Source organism: Manacus candei, unplaced genomic scaffold, assembly GCF_025592945.1.
Source record: "Manacus candei isolate 608988 ecotype Guabito, Panama unplaced genomic scaffold, ASM2559294v1 h1tg000023l, whole genome shotgun sequence".
NCBI classification, from domain to species: domain Eukaryota; kingdom Metazoa; phylum Chordata; class Aves; order Passeriformes; family Pipridae; genus Manacus; species Manacus candei.
The window spans coordinates 1,323,004-1,343,934 of NW_026138071.1; the positions used below are offsets into that span (position 1 = coordinate 1,323,004).

The 20,931-nt window shown below is 47.5% G+C and overlaps 1 protein-coding gene across 1 annotated transcript in view; it reads left to right on the top strand.

Moving 5' to 3' along the window:
• Window positions 1–11,739: 11,739 nt before the first annotated feature.
• The window catches only part of ITGB5 (integrin subunit beta 5), a 58,478-nt gene continuing 49,286 nt past the window's right edge, over window positions 11,740–20,931 (top strand). Inside the window, exons 1-2 of the mRNA XM_051787562.1 lie at window positions 11,740–11,951; window positions 16,007–16,092. Of these exons, the coding sequence (XP_051643522.1) occupies window positions 11,846–11,951; window positions 16,007–16,092 (192 nt within the window). The 5' untranslated portion in view covers window positions 11,740–11,845. The remainder of the gene's footprint in view (window positions 11,952–16,006; window positions 16,093–20,931) is intronic.

The following is a 20,931-nucleotide window of genomic DNA, read 5'->3' on the forward strand; positions in this document are numbered from 1 at the left end:
CCTATTAAACATTATTTTTTCTCAGTACCAAGACTTTCTTATGTTGCTCCCAGTGGTGTAAGTGGGTTTTTTATAACTCTGGAGACTATTTTATGTTGAAATTTGTGCTGAATTTAGACACAAGTGTGCACAGACTGGTTACATCAGCATCCAGCTTTTACTCAGCGGTTCTGATCAGAAATGTTATTAAATCTTAATGAAGCTAAAATGTTTATTGTTGTAAGGCTGGCACCACTTTTCAGTGGTTGTTTTCAGTGAGAACTGGGTAGTTAATGCAGTGGATCTCCTTTGAAAATGCTGGACAAGCTGCTCTCTTTGATGGCAGCTGCTAATGGCACACAGCTGAAAAAAGAAGCATCTTTCAGCTTAAGTGACAAGTTTGGGGGTCAGTGGTTGAGAACACTGTATGTGGCTGTAAAGGTTACCAGGATGTCCATGCAGATACATATTTTCAGTGCTCTCCATGATCAAAACGAGCTCCTAATTTTTGCAGTTGAAAACTGAGAAAGAAACAGTCCTGATCTTTTTCGTGTGGCTTTTCTAGCAAAAGAAAGTAGACCCTGCTTTCCAGAAGTAGACTGGTGAGAAAAGGTGCCATTTTGTCTCTGTTGTTTTCCTGGGCTTTCACTATTTCTTTCTTCCTGTTGACTCCTGTCCCCTCTGCTGCTGTCACCTGGCTGCACAGTGTCTGCCATTGGCAGGGCCTGTAGCTTCTGATGGCATTAGCCAATGCCCACCATCTGAGTGCATCTCAACCTGCTTAAGGTAGCCTTTACTCCATGTGAGCAGGGCTAGCTGGATTTGGCTAGTCATGATACCTTATTCAAAGGATGGTAGAGGTTTAGTCTTATTTTCTTGACTTTTCCTCTGAGACTACTCACCCGTGAGGAGCAAAGCAAGGCATGGTGGCTACACTTACCACAAGAGGCAGAGGCCCCATCCTTCCTCCAGCTAATAAAGCCCTGCAAGGGGGACTGGCTCCCTCCCCCAGCAGTTTAATGCATGGCTAATGCCCCTTTCTTTTTCTTTGAGCCCTGTGTGTCTCCACCATAACCCAGGTGAAGAAGATTCTCCCAGCTTCTAATACTTCTGCTAAGTCCTCTCCTTTTTCCCTTTTTCTCTGATTTTTCAGCAGCAGGAAAAGGTTCTGCTGCCAGCAGCATTCCGTTAACCTCATGCAAACTCCACTCCGGGGAGTTTGCACGGTGTGAGACACTGGAAAACGGGTGGGATATAGACAGGAACTGGCAAAAAGTCATGAAGCTGAGTGTAGTTTTCTACTTCCTTCAGCTGGCTGCTTTTGCTGGAATACCCCCTCCTCCCCTTCTTTATATGGCAGAGTGAAACTTGGGGTTACATGGAGTCAAATAAAGAGATTTCTCTATATCAAGAAATAGCAGCCCACCGGACAGGTCATTGTGGTTTTTCATTGAAGTGAATGGTCTGGTTCCATCCACTCAGGGCAGAGGATCCTTAAAATACAAGTAACAGTAGCCTGCTACAGAGGCACATGAAAAGGCCTTTAAGTGTTATCTCCTATTCTTTTGCAAAGCAATAGAGATTGGAAATGCAGCTGAAAGCTCAATGATAAACGAAACTTTAATGCAGTAAAACTTTATTGAGGGTGTGATATCCAGATATTTGCTGCCACTGATAATAAAAGCAGCAAAAATAGTCAGGTGTGTGTGTCATTTAGCTGGGCTGGAATTTTCATTGCTCTAATTCAAAGCTAATTTCCGCTACTGCAAGCAGGTCTCATTTAGCCCATGCTAGGGAGGGGCTATCAGATACCACAGTGAGCCTACTACTCTTTAGCATTTCAAAGGCGGATACAGTTATTTTATCTGGACTGGAATTCTGTACTGAAAGGGCAAGCTTTCAGATATTTTACTTCTCTTTGGCTATTAACAGTGTGTGATTCTGCTGGGAAATGTGATAACGGAAAAGAGCTCTTTGTGGTGTTTTATGGCTGCTGCTGCTTGGCTCATGCTTTCTTTCAGCTGTCCATCCTTCAAAATCCAACCAGGTATGGAAAAGGGATCTGGGTGCAACCTTCATCCATCTGTGTGAGTGAGGACATGCCTGCAGGCTGAGAGGCTCCAAGGATCTGCCACACTTGTTTCACATCCCGGATTTTCCCACCCATCTTCTTCCCTGAGATGCAGAGTGTCCTGCTGGCACATGACCTGCAGAGGAGGTGGAAAGGTGCTGCCACTCAAGTCTGCCACCTAATTTTGTCCTAGACCAAAAATTACTCTAGAGAGTGTAATTGCTTGGCACATTTGCACAGGTTGTGCTAAACAGTGCTAAAGGAGTTGGGATAGAGGTTTACCTGGTTATAACATGTACTTGTATGGGGATATTTGGATAGCTTCAGTCACATGCCATTCTTCATTTTTCTGGATACACCCAAGCATACTCAACCAATGTGGGGTGGGAGGGGAAGGATATGGTGCTGGGGATGGTAGTGGGGTAAGAACATGAGTCTGGGCAGCTGCATTAGAGGAGCTGCACCACAGGAATGTAATGGGATGTGGGGTAAGAATGGGTGGGGTGATCAGGCCTGCTGTTGTTAGCACTGCTTATACCTGAAAGCAGCCTGAAAACTGAGACCTAAAACTCTGCATCCACACTCTCACCAGCAAAGCCCAGCATCCAAACTAGCATGTGAAAAGCAGCACCTTTCAGGCCTGAAAGCAGGAAGCACTTTGCATTTTTTTCTGTTTATCTCTTGGTGAGAACCACCCCTTTTTTCCTTTATGAGACTGTTTTTACATAGATCCTGCATGTGATGTGCCAGGCTGGAGGCATAAACAAGTAAGAGTGAATAATGGAGGTAAGACACTATTACAGACCAAGAGGTCCTACTTTTCATTTCTTCTGTACTGTGAGTTTGATGGCTGGCTCTTTTCAGGGTGAACAATAGCACTCCTAACAACCAGAGGGACAGAGGTAAGGGATAATGAACCTCTCCTCCAGCGAGAAGTGTTCACCTCCTTGGTAGGAATGGCTTCCCGAACAGAAACCCCCAGTATGGAGAGTGTTTAGAGAAACTCAGGTGAAGGCTGAAGGCATTCAGGTAGGTGCCATGGTGAACATGACTGTCCCTAGCTGGTTTTGGGGAGACCACCTTGGCTTCATCTGGGGCTCAGGAGGTTGACTGGACCTTGGTACAACCTAGAGACCTGGGATGGTGCTTGAAATTTTGGGTTCAATAGCCCAGGGCCACAAATCACAGCAAGGCAAGCGAGGCAAGCCTAACGCTGCCTCATCTGCCACTCCTGTGAGAGGAGGAATGCCATTTGTCAAGTTTGGCAAATGCAAAGTCATCAATTGCTATTTTATCCCCATTTTCCACCCTTCACCTTACCATTTTTAGCACAGTAACACTCTCCACTTCAAAACCTTTTGTCTGGTGTCTGTGGATGGAGCAGCTTTCCTTACCAAGGGTTCCCAGTATGATTAAATTGACCTCTTCCAGGTTTTGGGGTATGAGCTGAAGGTACTGATTTTTACAGCAACTAGTCAAAAAAACCCCCAAACCCAACCGTAAAAGCCCAAAGTGCTCTAAGAACAGGGGAATCCATAAAACATGTCAGGTTGCAACTGAAAAGGAAATAAACAGGGCGAAAAATAAGAATCCATAAATTGCCTTGTTGCTGATACAAGGCTCTTTAAATGCATCAAAACCACAAAGGTAGTCAGGAAATCAGTGGGAATGTTGATATCAAGGGTATAAAAGGGGCAGATGGGGATGATAATGTAGCAGAGAAGGTCAGTGATATCTTTGTGGCTGCTTTTATAGATGAAGCTGTTGGGGAGCTTCATATATGTGCCAGTGTGCAGTGGATCAGCCGGAGGAGCCAGAGCTATCAGAAGTACAAAGGTAACATAGCATAAAAAGCTAACAGGAGTAAAGGAAAGTAAGTGAAGTAACTAGGTAACAGGAGGGATAAGGTCAAATAGAAAAAGTGGTTGTTAATAAGTGACCAGGACCAGGCAGCACTGATCCTGAGGACCAGAGGAGCAACACAGCCCAGTGGTGCAGGTGCAGGGAGCTGCAGTACCCAGCTGTGTGCCCAGGCATGGCCAGCCCATCACACCCTATAGACTCACTGAGACACACTGAGCTCTCACTGGTGGGTCTCCGAAGCCACTGACTCAGGGCGGCAGCCAAACACCCACCAGAATCCAGGGGTACACAAAGCTGTGAGCTTGCTGTCACAGGATGCTGTGGATGCTGTATCTGCAGGTTCAAGAGGAGATTAAGCAAATTCAAGGATGCAAATGCCTAAAAACAGGATGAGAAAGCAGGTATGCTGGAGGAAGGGACTATAAAAGGAACTGGGCCCCCAAGACATTCCCTCCTGTTACAGTCTCTGGGGCAGAGACTGGGACTGGATGGACACCCTAGGTCAGAGGCACATTTCTCACCTGCATGCATTGCCCTGTTTTATTCAACACAGCATGGGCTGAAAGGTGATGCCTGTTTCATGGGTACATAGTGGGTCTTGTATGTCCTAATTATGCTCAGGCTGCTCATAGAACAGGGACAGGCAGGGTAAGTGCTGTACATGAGGCTCTGCTGTTTATGTAAAAACAGTCTCATAAAAGAAACAAAGAAAAAATTTCACAAGCAAGCAACTGAAAAAATGCAAAATGCTTCCTGCTTTTGAATGCGGAAGGTGCTGCCTTTCACACACAAGCTCCAAAGACAAATCTCTAGAGAGCAAACTCTATTCTTCTCCTCCAGGAAAAACAAACCAAGACCAACAGCTCCCACTCTCCCTCTCCTGGTAGAAGCAAAACAGCTTATGAAGGATCTGTGCCTCATCTGCTTCCCTCTGTTCCAAATTCCCTGGGCCATGTCTCCAAATCCTGGACAGTGTCCCCCATGGCACCCTCTAGGGTGGGCAACATCAAGGGAAGCAGAGAAAGAAAATATCTGCCCAGCTGGTGGCCCAAACATGGCAGAGATTTCCCCAGGGGAACTGGGAGACTTTCAGGGCCAGATAAAGTGGAAAAAGAAAAACAGGGCACTGGGAGGAATAAAAAATATTGCCCAGGACTCCAAAGAGGACTGTGGAAGGACCGACATTGCTTTTGGTGGGCATCTATGCCAACCAAGAATTTTCTTCCTTTCCCCCCCCCCCCCCCATTCTGAAACACTAATACACTGGTAGCACCCTAAAGGGACATTTGTCCCAGCTGGTTTCCCAGTTTGGTCATCTCTTGGCAGTCATTTTTTGAAAGTGACATTAACAGCTTCCCAGAGTAACGTCCATCGCAAGGAAATCCCTCAATGCTCCTGAGAGAGCCCCCCTAGACCCTCCTCAGTGGCATTGCTACCTGTCCCTGATGTCTGGATGTAGCTGGGGAAAGAAAGTCTGCTGCATGAATGAGACTTTGGGGAAAAAAAGTCTTTCTCTGAAGTCTTTTATCCATAGAGATCCTTTTATGGGGTAAATCAGCCAGAAGTTAAAAAAAGAAATGTTTCATATCTGGAACAGTCAATGAATTCAAAAGGTCATTATAGTGCTAAGGTTCCTAATCCCCTCTCAAGCAGAGGAATGTTTAAATTGGTGTGAACCAGGGGTCAAGTCCAGGCAGGTATTTTAGTGCCTAACTTGCACTGACATTAATGGGAATAGGGGTCTCTGGGGAGGAATTGTGGATCTGGGTCTGTATATCATTCCTATAAATGAAACAGGGCTTGTGTTGCATATGTGTAACAGTACATTATTATTCTTTTAAAAGCAAGGTTTTTCCTTGTAGACTTCAGTATTTCTCAACTATTTTGTCCTCCAAGTTTGGTGTGAACAGACTCTGCAGCAAGCTCATGCTGGGCAAAAACTGCTTGCCAGAAAAACAAGCAAAATACCAGAGTCCAGTGATTTATTTCATGTAGAGATTAAATAGCCAAGTGTCAACTGAGATTTGAAAAAGCTGCATGGGACATTGGGAGGTCCAAACTGCACAGATCCAGGTGAATTCCTCGGAAATCTGTCTGTACCTCCAGAGCACTCTGCTTGTCCAGGTGCTTAGGACTGAAGTTTTTACTTCATTCAGTGGGAATTTTGCCAGAGATCTGAGTGGAGCCAAACCTGTCTGGCTTTACCTGCTGACATTTTAAATCATATTTAATGATTCTTCCCCTACACATAGGCATACAAAGGGAATCTCTTTGGGCTCTCTGCTTATAAGAAACCCTCTGCTAGATGTGTCCAGCAAATACTCCTGGCTTTTGTGGCTCTCCCGGAGCGCTAACCAAAGTGGGACAGGTTCAACTGAGGCAAGAAGTGCAGGAAGAGAGAATATTTCTGATCACGCCGTGCAGGGTGGTGGGGACGGATCCTCAAGCTATCAAACCCTCCTCCCGCTCGCTCCTTCCTCTCTGGGACCAGGCAGAGTCCCTGGCCACAAGATGGAGCTGGCTCTTTGCAGTTGCAGGATAGGGCACACCAAAGGCACATTTTAATTGGAGCTAACCATTAACAGATACCACAGGCGGGTTTCCATGGAGCTAATAATTTTTAACCCTCTCCTGTGTCACAGCCTTGTGCATCCCCACGCCTGTCCCTTTGATGGCACAGTCCTTAACTCCGGGGGATATGGGCATATTTTTTGGGGTGGCTTATGGCTGGAGATATCCATCACCCATTTCAGTTCAGCACATCAGTGAGCCCCTCCTGAAATAGCTGCTCGGGCAGCCAAGTGCCCCCCAGCCTGCTCTAGGGGCTGTAGGAACACCAAAACTTGCCATATTTGGTCTGGCTTCATCATCTTTGTCTGAAAGACTCAAGTTTTTGCACCTTAGAGGCATGAGGAAAATCTCCCCCACGTACCTCCCTCACTTTCCAGCCCAGCAGCTTCAGGTATAGACTTGCTCAGAGATTTATGCTGAACTTTGCCTTTTTTCATGTAGGAGAGGGTCAAAACTTGGCAAGAGAATTTTAGGTGTTGCTCTCTGCTTCCCAGCAATGTTGCAATGCTGCTTTTCAGCAGGTCAGGAGTAGTACCTCTTGAGTGTCTGAGAACAGAGGTTGGTTCTCAGATGGTAAAAATAGATACTTTTATATCTATTTTTATAGCAGGCAGAAGCGACACCAGCTGCATCTTTAACCAGAGAATAGAAATAGGATTGAATTCATGGCTGTAATTTTTGGCATGTGGTAGTTGCCTATTACTGACAAGAATTTTGTGTGAATTGTATTTTTTCTTATAGTTTCCTTGGAAAAAGCAGGACACAAACTTTTTCCATGGTGGTGAAAACCCCATCAGCCAGGTCTGTGGCCTGATTGGGAGGGGGGCAGTGTGGGGACAGCAAAGCTGCAGGGTGCCCACAGCCTGTGCTTCTGTGCTCCCATTTCCCAGCACATCACAGCCAGGAGGACCCAGCCAGCAGCATGGTGAGGATCTGGAAAGGAAAAGAAAGTGTTTTCCTAATACAAGAACTGTTTGTGACATGGTGGAGGTTTCCAAGGTTCAAATGAGTTTGCCTTTTATTTCATAGCTCTGATTCTACATCCTAGCCTGACCCTAGCTCCCCCCAAAATCCTTTTTATTAAAACCATAAATCAGTCCAGCTTGTTCACCATCTGGGTTCCAGTTTGACCATCTTTTATTTTATAGAGAGCTGCCTGGAGCAAAGGACTGAGGGATGTTCAGGACCTGTTGTGCACCAGTGGTGCCTGAGGCCAGGCTGCACCCAAATTCCCCCTCCAGCCATCCCTGTCTTCACTGTGACTTCATGAAATGGGTAATCTTAGCTGTCTTAGCTGGTCCTTCTGGCACACTAGAGAGCATGTCTGGGATCCTATGGTTTCTGAATTTAATGCAAATATGGTAGTTGATACGACAGTAGTAGAATATTATACCAAAAAATGTGGCTATAATGAGTTACATCCAGTTGGAAGATATCTCTTCCAGTTGGAGCTGCTAGCTAAGTAGCAAACCTTAACTTATACCACAGAGTCTAGAAATGGGAGAAAGTCAGAGGATCTTACTGCAGGATGGTGGCAATATTTCGTGAAACATTAAGGCAGAGGTGGAGCTTCATCCTGAAACACGCAGTTGTCTTGGACAGTGACCTGGGACTGGCATTTTGCTCAGACTGGATCAGAAAAAAGAGTCATCATTAAAAATCTAGAACCTCTTCAGTGCCATTGCAGACATCTAGACATGACTCAGATGCTTTTATCCACCCTTCCTGACACAAGGAAGATATGACAATGAAAACCTATCTTTAATGCATCTGAAGTATCTCCGATAAAGGATTTTATTTGTTTTAACTGATAGTAAATGAGCCAAAGAACCAACTTACAATTGCATCACTTGCAAATGCATGCCCAGGTCAGATACACTGGGTTTATGTCCTACTTTGACTATAGCTTTAAAATGCAAATGATAAGAAAGTGAGCACAAAGATCAGGCCTTCCCAGACCGGGATTTTCCTTTCTATATTCCAGCAGAACTGTGCAATGATACTGAAAACTCAAGTCCCAGGGCACCTGTGGCACTTAAATACTTCAAGGAGCTTGAGGGATCTCAGTCCTATGGGCTATGTGATGCTCAGTAATGGCATTTTGTAGACAGGAGACATGATGGTCAAGAGAGAAAAGACATAGGTAGTGGTGATAGCTGTTCCTGGAGGTCAAGGGTAACTTTGCAGGTCATCCTTTCATGATCCCCAGGAGACAGAGCCCGTCTTTTGGTTCTCATCCCAAAATCTTGGTGCTGCCTCAAACTCATCTTCTACTGAGTATATCATATAACAATGTCATTAAGACATGAGCACTAATAGCTTTTTTTTCTCAGTCCCTTATTTAGAACAAGGAAATCCCAGGAGAAAGATGAAGGGATTATCTGGTTTTGTACAAGGAGACAATCTTCTTTTTGGGCATCTATTGCCACCCCATCCCTAACTCCAGAAAAACAAAACACCCAGAAAAACACATTGGTCTGGCACCCTTATCACCAGCAAAAAGGAAGGATTTATATCAACACTTTCTCTGGAGAGCTCATTCCAGGCCACACATTACCTCTGTTCCTACCTCATTTCTTGGTCCATGGCCAACCTCAGGGACACAAGGCTCCCTGCTTGCTCTGGGGCCCAGCTGCCCACCCCATGGTGGGTGCATTCCCCATGTTCAGCCATTGCAAATTCCCCCTCTTGGTGTCACAGCTGCTCACTTGGTCATTAGTGCAACCACATCCCCTTTTGCTGCTGCATGTGGGGCAAGAGCATAGCACTGGTTTTGGAGAAGGGTATTAACACTGTTCTCATTGGGGAAGCCACAGCACTTCCTTCCCTGCAGCTCCAGGGGTCTTTCCCTGGAGAGCCCCGGGCCTGAACTGTAGTCTGTTCATCAACAGTGGTCTAATGGGATGAGCTATGTGTCCTGTGACCCTGTGGGACCTTCATAGGGGTTTGGCTTGAAAAACACGATGATAGGAGTACCTGACAAATAGCAGATGCTGAGCACTGACAACAGCTTACGGCTGAAAAGATGTACCAGCTCCTGACCTTCTCCCTTTTCGTGGGGGTTTCTCACAGGGTCTGTGGGATGAGGTCAGCCTGGGCACAGCAGGCACCGGGTGCTTGTAGCAATGCTCCAGGTGCCTGCAGAGAGCAAGAGCAGGCACTCGACCTCGACTGAGCCCAGCTAAATATAACCAGTGACTGGTGAGCTCCTACGCCTCGCCTGGCTCCAGTCCCACTGCAACACATTCCTTCTGAAAGCAATGCCTTCTTCCGCAAACCTTCTTCTCTGCTCCTTGAGATGCCACAGTTGAGTCTCAGAAGGTGGTTTCCTTCCCTCCAAATAGTTTTTTTCTCCCGTGATCCTGCTTTTCCTTTTTCCCTCTTGCTCATTCACCACTCGCCCCTGTGCATCTGCTCCCCCACCCAGCAGTCCCTGGTCAGCATGGCAGACACAGAGCCAAGGGATGAGGGTCTCCCTGCTCCTACTACAAATGTGATTAAAGCTCTCACACATGAGCCTATCCATAGATGGCAGTAGATGTAGTCATGTCTCGGGGGACTTGGGCATGGCCAGAAGATCTGAGAAGGGACTTCTAGGTCTACATGAGGCTTCTTGGGGCAGTACAGCTCATATCAGGTACTTTATCTCTTGCAAGTGCAGGCTATGCATTTAATTTTCTTTCTTTTCACAGGAATATTAAAAACATACCACAGAGGAACAACCTGCTTTAAATGTCTTGCATTTCCAGGTCAGACTCAACATGGTCAATACTAATTTTATTATTAATAAAGGGTGACAGCATGAACCTTATTGTGTTCTTGGGATAACAGGGAGAGATGATGCTGTCCCTTTCCCCATGCACAGACAAAGCTTGAGGGCAGCCTGTAGGTCACTGCCTGGCCCACACACCACATTCCTACCATGGCAGTGAGGCATTTAGTGATATTTTTGCACTGGTTGCAAGCAGTATGGTTGCGATGCTCCGACAGCCCAACAGGAGTTACTCTGATTTACCAGCACTGGGACAGTTAAAATGCTACAACTTTTGTAGGTGTGTATTTCCTAAAACAACAAATAGTCACTTTAACTGCAAACCTGCATTCTCCCAGTGCTTTGGAGAGGCTAAAGAAATCAGTGAGGTTTGTGAAAGCAGCATTGGAAATCAGTGCACATAAAGGGAAACTTTGGCAGGTGGCATTAACAGTTAATCACTTCTGTCTGAGAACAGCAACACAGCATATGTGTTTTAAGCAAAATCTGACGGTGAGATCTATTAGACATTATGCTAAAGTGGTATGAAGGGCTGCAGGTCATAGGTAAGTTACCTATTACTACAAATTGCTTTTAAAATCAATGATCAGCTCTGTGGTTGGTTTACGATTTATTTTAAAAACAGAAGAAAACAGAAAGCCCTCCAGCAACCCAAACACAATAGTAAATCGTATGTTTCCTCTAGATCTGAAGTGTTGATGGCCCAAGCGGTGGGTGCACGAATAGTGCCAAAAAGCCGTCAGGCAGTGCAGCGCTGCCTGGGTGCCCTGGCTCAGAGAGCCTTTCAGCAGATGGACACAGTCTGTTTGCACAGAGAAAATCCCTGAAGCAGGAAAACGCCACGTAAGAGCAGGCACTGACCCGTGGGGAATGAGCGCAAGCCCTGCTGCGAGCGGGAGAGGAGGGCGCGCATTCTTCGTGTGCCTGTGGGTACAGACGTGGGTGTGTCTGTGCGTGTGTCTGTGCACCGGGCGTGTCTGACTGTAGGTACCTGCCCGGCTGCCTGTGGATCCGTGAGTGTGTCTGTGAAGGATATACGCGTGTGTGTGCACATATATGTGTGTGCGGGTACGTGCACGCGTGTGTCCTCACGCAGGTGCGTGTGTGCGGGTGCGGGGATGCTCTGCGCACGCATGTACTCGCGTGATGCGGGCACGCACATGCGGGCACTCACGTCCGCATGCGAGCGCTGTGTATGAACGCGGGCGGGCGTGCAGAGGCAGCCTGTCCGTGCCCGTGTGATCGTGTGTGTGCCCCTGCGCACACAAACCCACCCGTGGGACTGGGCCCGGCCGTGCCCGCGGGTCCCGCTCCGCGTCCGCACGGACTGGGCTACGCCTCCCTGCGCGGGGCGGGGAGCCGGCAGCGCGCCCTCGGGAGCGGGGCAGACACACGCACAGGCGCACGGACACACGGACACGGACACGCGGACACGCACACCCTCCCATCCCGTCCCGTCCCGCCGCCCCCGGGCAGCTCCGCGGCGCCGCCCCCGCCTCCTCCTCCCGCCGCCGCCGCCGCGGCCGCACAAAAGGCGGCGGGGAGGGCCCGGCCGGGAAGGGCTGCCCGGCCGCCCCGGCCGCCGCACCATGCCCCGCCGAGGGGGGCTGCCGGCCCCCGCCGCCGCCCGCCGGCCCCCCCCGCTCCTCCTCCTCCGCCTCCTCCTCCTGGCCGCCCCGCTGCAGCCCTGCAGAGGTAAGGGCCGCTCCGCTCCCGCCGCCCCGGGCCCCGCGAACGCCGCTCCGGAAGGCGGGTTGTCCCCCAAACCCGCCTCGGTGCTCTCCGTTACCGTTTGTGTCCTCTTCTCCTCTCGCCCCCGTTCCTGGCTGCCTGCCCCTCCGCCGCCCCGCTTTGCCGAGTGCCCGCTCCGCGCTGCCGGCGGGACGCGGGTCCGCGCTGCCCCCCTGCCCGGGGCCGGGGCTCTCCGCTCATCCCTGCTGCGGCTCCCGCTCATCCCCGCCGGCCCCCAGCACTGCGCTGCACCCTTGCCCCCCCTTCCCTCTGTGGTCCCGGTTGCGAGCGGTGGGGACCCGCGCTCCGGCAGCGCGGCGGGGCACGGACTGCATTCGCGGGGTGTTACACCTTCGCCTTAAAAACCGCAGAACAGCTATATATACACATCGCTCGCTATATATTCTTAATGGAAGCAACTGTAGCCACTTCTGTTCAGGGACAAGCGCTGCCCCGTTATGTTTGACTGAGCGTTGTGTGTTAATCGATGGGATGAGGAGCGGTAGCAGAAAGCCACACAGAAACTTTCGCCCTGCCGGTGACCGATCTCCACGCTCGCACCTCGTACCGTCCCTCACTCGCACCTTGTGTCGTCCACCCAAGTCTGCGTGACACTCAGAGAGTGGTCCTCATCTCCCGTGGGGATGCTCTGACGGCTCACACACACACACACACACACACACACACACACAAGTCGCTGTGCAGTTGGTGACTCCACTCCAGTAGTACTGAAAATGGGGTTTCGCTCCTCTCTGAGCACTTGGGGAAACTTTTTTATATGAAGGGAGCCCACAAAATGCTCAGAGTCCACCAGTCTGGTACTTACTCTCCTTGCTTAATGTTTTAATGAGTGATCTTAAGAAGAGGCACATCTTCCAGAGTGCTGTGGCACTCGACTGCAGAAGCTCAGAAGAGGTTTTCTTCGCTTTATTTATTTATTTATTCTGTGTCTCTGATCCGTGAAATTGATGGTTCAGTATTGCAGCAGACCATCTCGGGGACGAGTCTGTTAGAATGCTCATTGGAAGCATAAATAAAATGATCTTTTTTTTCACAGATCTCTAATAATGTACATCAGTTTTTTTTTTTTTCCTTTCCCAAGCAGGCCAGTACATTCATCTCTGAGGAGTTGCCCAAACTAGGATTTCTTGCAGAACAGGTTTAAAATGATGTCTGATTGCCTGGAGCATCGTTATGAGTAAATTTGTTGAGTACCTTTCATGAGAGTTCCTATCTCGCTTTGCATCTCTGGTTTGATGTATTAAAATCTCTGCTGTCTAGTGAGATACACTTGTCTTCCTCTGCTTTTTTGACTCTCCTGCAGCTCAACCCAAGGGAAGGATGTCATTTGGAGACGTTCCAGTGCCTGCTGGATACTGGTCTGCAAAATAAACAGGGTGCAGGGCTTAGTACTCAGTGGCATCAGTGTAAAGGACTGTATGTGGGCTATGCAGCTCAGTGATCCAGGGGGGTGGATTATTTTCCTCCAGAGTAATCCCAGCTAAATCCTGGATGGAATTTTCCCCATTATAAGAAGTTTACTTGATTTTCAGGAGTCTTTTAATTAAATGTATCATAAGTCAAGGAGCAGACTGAGTTTCTTCCAGTCTTACTGAGTGACTTGCCCCAGCATCTGCAAGGATCTGGACTAGCATGAGCATCATCAGATCCTTCCTTTGCCCGATTCCGGAAAGACTGTGCTGAATCAAGCACAGCAAAGACTTGCATCTGGAAAATCCTGCGTGTTTCTACTCCAGCTCAAAAAGCTCAGGTTTCAGTCTAAAACTGGAGGGCTTCACAAAGCTCTTGTTTTCACAACAATGCTGGAAATGGTTTAGTGCTGCTGCAGAGTGGAAAGAAAAGCATACTTGAAACTTCAAAAGCTGCCACTGGGAGGAATGTCACCCCATGGCTTGGCCACAGGAGCGTGGGCTGCTTTGGTCATGGCACCCGGTGGAAGGAGGAGGACCTGGTTTTCGTTCAGCTGTTACTAAGTAAACTCTCAAAAATCCAGCAGTCAGAAATGGAGATAAATATTATCCTATTTCCATGCAGATGGGCGAGTGGAGCTGTGGGAGAACCAGGGCAGGGTAGCCAGAGTACAAACGCAAGTGTTTGCTATATAAAGCACATTATTATTGCTATGTTACCCCATGTACCATTGGCAAAGCAGCAGCTCTTGAGGAGAGGCTTTGGACTATGTTGTGGGGTTTGGAAATGCAAGTGTTAATGGCTGTCTAAATTATAACTCAGTTGAACAAGTTACATTTTACTTTATATTACCTATTCGTCTTTTGAGCTCTTGCAATGTCCAGGAGCTGGAATATAACTTCTGAACATGAACAAGGAATGAAACGCCTGGGTATGTGGTAACAGCCAGAAAAAACCCAACATCCTTAAGAAGGCTCTTGTTTGGTATGAATGAGCCCAAGGAGCCTGTCTGAATGAGAGCCATAGAGAAAGTCCAGGGCTTGGCGCTCCCGGGTTAGAATTAACCACCTTGTGGGCAGCAGAGGCCCGTCAGTGCAGGGCTCTGACACGGTCACGCCTCAGTGATGACTGAGTATGACTGACAGGATCTACTTATCCTCTTTTTGTTTTTAGCCCAGGGCATGCTAGGTTTTCCTCCAGCTGTCCAGTTTGATTCACTGCTTCCTGCGCTCACAGCCTGGCCCTGTGTGGGAGTGGCCCAGGCGGCCACTGCGTTTCGTTTTTTGGTGCAATATTCACATGGGATACAGCAAAAATCCTTCTTCCAAGGCTCTTGTGGCAGAAAGTTCTTGGGACAGGAGAAAACTCTGTGTGGCTCTTCAGCAGCTATCGGCAAGTCTGTGGAACCTGCACAGATTATACCCAGTAGCAGCATGGCGCGCTGGTATTTGCAGATGCAACTGGCTGGAAGCAGAGGCCTGACAATGCTTTTATTGACATTTGGGTTGGAAAAAATAGCAGACTGGGAGTTCAAGCCTGAGGCATTTCATTTGGAGTATGCAGCCTCTGTGCTGAATCCTGGGCTGACAATTTCTTTAATCAGTTATTGACAGTGGAAGTTAATAGCTGCACCCGGGGGAGCTGGGGCATCGGTGGTATCGAAGGGCACATTCATAGCCACAGGCATGCTTAAACAAGCTGCAGCATTCAAAGCCCACACCACTGGTGTCTGCTTCAGTTTAACTTGTGTGGTTCTACTTTATTTTTGAAGACCAAAGCCCAAATTGTGGATTTTGCAAGTGAAACTCACTTGGTACGCCTTGTGCTGCTGGACACCAGCAATACAGGAGAAAGAGCATCACTGGTGCCCTGGTTGATGGTCCTGGTGGCCTCATGGGCAGAGAGAGCCCTCAGTGTCTTCCATCCCTGCCAGCCTTGGACATGTCCCAGTGCAAACACACTGACAGGCTTAACCTGGATATCCTGTGGAAATGACTCTTGAAATAAAATAGAATTAATTTACTGTAACATGAGTCCACTGGAAATCACCTGTGTGGAAGAGGGAGATGAGCATCTTCCAAGATTGCTTTAATATGAAAATTTAAATATATTCAGCTGGAAAAATTCAGAAGATGTGCCTAAAGATGTGACCTTAAAAGTTAGCATCTCAGGGGGTTTCAGACAGCCCAGCTCTGTGTTTCAGGCTGGTCAAACAGCTATTGCCTTCTGTCTGCAGTAAGTATTTAATTAGGAAGATGAATAGCTGAACTCTTTGATTAACCAGAAACCATTGAAAAGAGGGAAGAAAAGTCACGAAGTTCAGTCATATTTCAGAGGTTCTCAGCACCCCAAAACAAATTTCTGTCCTTTTTGCTTATCTTGGAGAAAGAAAAGAAAACAAGACCTCCTCGCAGGTGGAGTGAGATTTACAGCTTCTTCTGCCTTTTTTAGCTCTTGGGAGATTCTTTGCTCTTGTTTAAACTTACAGTATGTTTACCATTAAGAATGTCTCAGGCCGCCCCTGAACACTGTTCTGGAGTAGAGTAACCTCTCAGCCCACCCTGCTCTCTTGTTCTCTCTTGTTGAAGGTCTCAATCTGTGCACCAGTGGAAGTGCCACATCCTGCGAAGAGTGTCTCCTCATCCATCCCAAGTGTGCCTGGTGCTCCAAGGAGGTATGTGGGCAGACCTCGTTTGTCTTGCATGCTTTTTGTAATGCTGAAAGGAAGAGCTTTTCTCCCCTTCCTGTTCCTGAGTCGGTCCCATGCTGGAAGGGGTGAGTGAGGGCAGTGGGTGCTCCATGAAGAGCATATTTTGGGTGTTGCAACTCCTCAGCTTTTTCACATCATAGGAAGTAAGTCTTTGACCCCACTGGCCCCCACACATCCTCAACAGAGCAGCACTGTTCCTTCAGTCCTTCTGTCCCTTCAATTACCTTCTTGTTTTTGGTGGATGCTGGATCCCTGCATGGGCTCTGTCTTGGAGGGAGGCTTGTTCAGAAGCTCTCTCCCTAAAAAGCCCCAAGCCCCTGGCTGGTGTCTTGCTACGTGTCCTTTGTCGTGTGGCTTGGCATGGCATGGGCTCTTTGTCTGTAAGAAAGATAATTCTCCTTTCTGAATCTATTGTGTCATTTTGGGGGGGTGACCTGTGCTTCTGGCATCCATGCCATGCCGTGGCCATGAGTTGCACAGCTTAACCGAGCACTTCAGAGTGAAAATACATCCTTGTAATGATGCTGAAGCTGCTCACCTGTAATTTAATTGCACTTCCTTGTTTGTGAGAAATTTCAAGTATCTTTCCCTGCTCCCTAGGAGATGCTCATCAGTTTAGATATAGATAGATAGATAGATAGATATAATCCAGTATATGTTTTATCATGTAGACTTACAATTTCTAGAGAACAAGGTGCATGAAAGACTTGGTGACATCTGATGCATAGATAGCAGTTGTCTGCTTATTGCCTGTCCCGAGTGTTTAAGAGAGAAAGATGGGTGCTTAAAGATGCATGGAAAAATCCTGCCTACTTGCAGGCACAGCTGCTGTGCCAGGAACTGGGTTTGGGCTTTGAGAAACTGCAGGGCAGTGGATAATGGCCAAGAATGCTGCTGTTCTGTTCCCTGCTGACCCTTACTCCTGTAGTGTGGCCGTCCTGGTCCCATTTTGAGCACTCGCTTCACCTTCCAGCTATAGATGGTGATGCTGAGTTGAGAATGCAGGCACTGTCCATGTGCCCCTCTGCTGCTTCCATCCCTCCTCCTGCCAGGCCTGCCTGGGGCAGCTGCAGCTCCTCAGGGCAGAGGATGGGTTTGGGGATGGGTATGAACATGGAGCAGAAGTGGCTTCCACTCCCCATGGTTTGGCTGGGTCTTGGGATGTACCCCATGTGCTGGCTCTCCAGGTCTATTTTACTGCATTTTTCACTTACTTGTAAGCACAGTTGCAGCTTTCCAGGGAAAAACTTGTAACCCTACAAACACCACGCTGCCGGACAGTGTAATAGCCTTCATGGGTTGTTTTTTCCAGAAAGGCAAATGGTGTGCAGAAGGGAAAGGGTAAAGCAATAGATCTCTCTTCTGAGACATCTTGTAAACAGCTGTAAGAGCTCCTCTTCGAGCCAGCTAATCTGTGGTGGTGAGATTGGATCCAGGAACGCTGGCTATTAAGCTATGGGTACCCAATAGCTTGTGCTTTTCTGTTGGGTTTTTTTGTTTTTCTTTTACTTCTTGGCCTCAAAAGACAATTTTTTGCAAAATGCTGCAGTGGAAATGTTTGTCTGGTGGTCGCTGTGACCACTAATTGTACAGCAGCCCATGGGACTGGCAGCCTGACTCTTATCTTGCAAACAGAATAGTTACCAAAAAAAAGTGTTCCAAACTGGAATGGAGAGGCCAAGAAGGAAGATGGGTGTTTACGGGGAAGTGCTGTAATACTTCCTGACCTTTAGCCTGCAGCAGCTATTTAAAAGCACAGTTCAAGGTGTTTCATGCCAAGAGCTACATGTTTAAAAGCTGCTGTCCCCGTTACATGCTACATGCTAAAACTTAGCAAGTTCTTTTCTAATTGTGTATTTTTATTTTTTTTAGAATCTGCTGTTTGAAACCCTAATTATTTCTCTTTAGCTGAGATCATCAGGTGAGGTAATGGGATTTTGAAAGACACCTAGAGTTTTTCGACTTCAAAAGTTTTAAAGTAATATTATAAACTCTCTAATATCCTCTTTCTTTTCATAGTCATTTCACCACCTTATTCCCCTTCCCTCTGTTGCAGCCTAGTCAGGTTATTAAATTTGTTAAATAGCTCGTAATCTGTTTTCCTCAGCTGTCATTTGCCTGGGAGAGTATATGCCAGTCAAATTCTATAGCTCTGCTGCTGTTTAAATATTGGGGTAAGATATTGGAGTGGATTCCACAGATGGTAGTCATGTTGTGGTAGAACCTCAATAAGCCTGATTTGTGTGTATTTTGTGCTCCCTTTGCTTTCACTTAACAGGTTTAGGAGCAAATTGGGCTAGCTTTTGTCAACTTGGTAGGCAACAATTAATAATGTTGTCAGGAAGCATACATAGTAGAAGTCTATCAGCACATATAGTATAATTCTGTATATAATTGTGCGTATTATGTGTGTATGTATTATGTGTACAGGAAGTGTAGAGATGTCTGTCATATGTAGTATGTGTATATATATATACACACACACAAAGTTTAATATTATTTATCATCATCTCTCTGTATACCTTCTTGTGTTTCCTTTGGGGAATAACATTACTTGGCAGTACCATCCTATCTGTTTGTGGGAGAGGAGCAATTTGAACAGGAAAGCTGTGCTGTTTCCCAGAGACAGTCACACTTCATGCAGGCTCCCCCAGTGTTTCATTCTCCTCCATCACCCTTTGCACTCCTGGATCCAGCCTCCATGTAAGCACAGAGCAGCAGACAGTCATAGACTGCAGCTGTGGGTTAGGAGTGCATGAAGGCGATCCTGTGGATGCAAGGAGACCTATCCCGATAATTTTCCAGGAAGGATAAGGTTCCTTGAATTTATATGCCTTGAATTGTGAGGATAAGAGTATGTGTGTAGGTAGATGCTTACAGAGTAGTCACAATGCTGTCACTTTATGACTGCCACCTCCTAACCTGGCTTGATTTGACTTCTTTTCACTTCTGCTTGTGTTCATCATCTCCAAAGGGGTGGTGATGGATGAGCTGATGATAGCAGCTTCTGGTATGCAGCAGCCTTAGAGCCCCCAGGAGCTGCTGAGCTAACCACAAGTCTTGGGCTGTTGGAAGTTTGGAAGCAGACATCAATTCTGTTGGCTGTTGGAAGAATACCTTGAAAGGCAGGACTTGAAGGTGTTGATTTCAGTGGTGCTTAGATGAGGAGATGTGAATGTTGGCCTTAACCACCACCTGAGCATGCCTTGAAACAGAGCTCAGAGGGAAAATGACTCTTGGGGTGATGGAGACTGCTGTAGCCTTTCCATCCTTGCTGGAATCTTAATTAAGCCAAAATGTCCTTTTTGATTAATTGAACAGAAATTTCCCCAATGGCACCCTCTATTTTCCAGCAGGTGCTTTTACCCCATGCTCTCCCATCTCAGGAATGTGCGCTTGGAGAATGAGGAAGGAAACTCAATGATGTTCCTAAAGGGAACATGTCCACTTTTTTTTTAATGGAGAAAACAGGCATATTTCAGACTGAATTAATGCAGAGCTGGATTGATTAAAGCAAAAAATGTCAGGGACATGCCCAGTCAGGAGTTAGATAGTCAGTGCTATTCTCCATTTTTATAGCATGAACCAAGCAATTTGTCTTAAAACTGTCAAACTGATGAGCATGTAATTGTCACGCTGTTGTCTCCATTCACTGTTTCTGCTTGTGAGCATTGGCTTTTGTGAGCTTGTTAGCACAGAGGCTGGATTGCAACGTGCCCACTGGGCTGGGGACAGGCAGAGTTACTGATGAGGACTCGGTGGGACCTTCCCAAGCCAGTGCTTCTCTGTGGCATGAAATAATGTTTGGGGTAGATCCTGCTTGTGTGGGGCATCTCTTGGGTTTCTTGCCAAAGCAGGCATGCAGGCAGATGGTTGGCAGGTATTTGAATTGCTTAATTAACTGCAAGGGGTCCTCTGCTTGGGGTTTGAACCAGCTGGTGTGGGGTTGCCTTTCAGCGTGATTGTTCATGAGCTAGTTGGACCTGTGCAATGCCCTTTATTCCCCAGATCTGCTCATCCTTTTTTGCCTTTCATTGAACCTCCATGAGCCTTGATCTCTGTCACAGAAAACTTTGCACTTGAGTTGGATAGTACCTGGTAGCCCCAGTTCTGGCTTTGAGTTTTGACCCATGGGTGCACAGGAGGGTGTTTGCGGGTGCTGTGGTGATTGCTGGGGCTTTCCCAAGGCCACTGTCACGCCCCTGCTCAGAGTTATGCTTCCTGGGTAAGAAATCAGGCAGAAATAGGAGTCAGTCCTGCCCTCCTGAGTGCTGAGCTGCATCCCCATCCCCACAGGTGTTTGTACCCCTGAGGCTGGATGGTTTTTTTTTTTTGTGTGTTGCTTTTTGCACAGTTAGAGTGTCCTTTCTAATGGGTGGCTGCAGAAATCAGCTGGCAGAGGTGCTCACCTGGAGCTGGGGTCCAGGTACTGGGAGAGCCAGAGAGCATCTCCCCACAGGTGCCCTGTTGTTGGGTGGACATGCCCAGGAGAGCACCTGGACCCCGCCAGCTTTTCCCTGACTTGAGGTCAAACCACATCCGAGAGAAACTTTTCTCCAAGGCTGCCTGAAACGTGCTGCTCTGAAAGGATGGGCGTTGTTTTCAGTTTTGTGAGGGGTTCTGATTTTTCTTCTGTAATGTTGGAGATGACTTAAATAGTCCCAGTCCTCCTTTTTGGAAGTTCATCTGTTTACACGACACGTTCCAAGAAATTTGTGTTCGTATCCATCTGATGTGCCGTCGTCGGTTTCTTGGCTGGACCCCGGTGCTGGATGCTGGAATGCAAATCTCGCATTTCTCAAA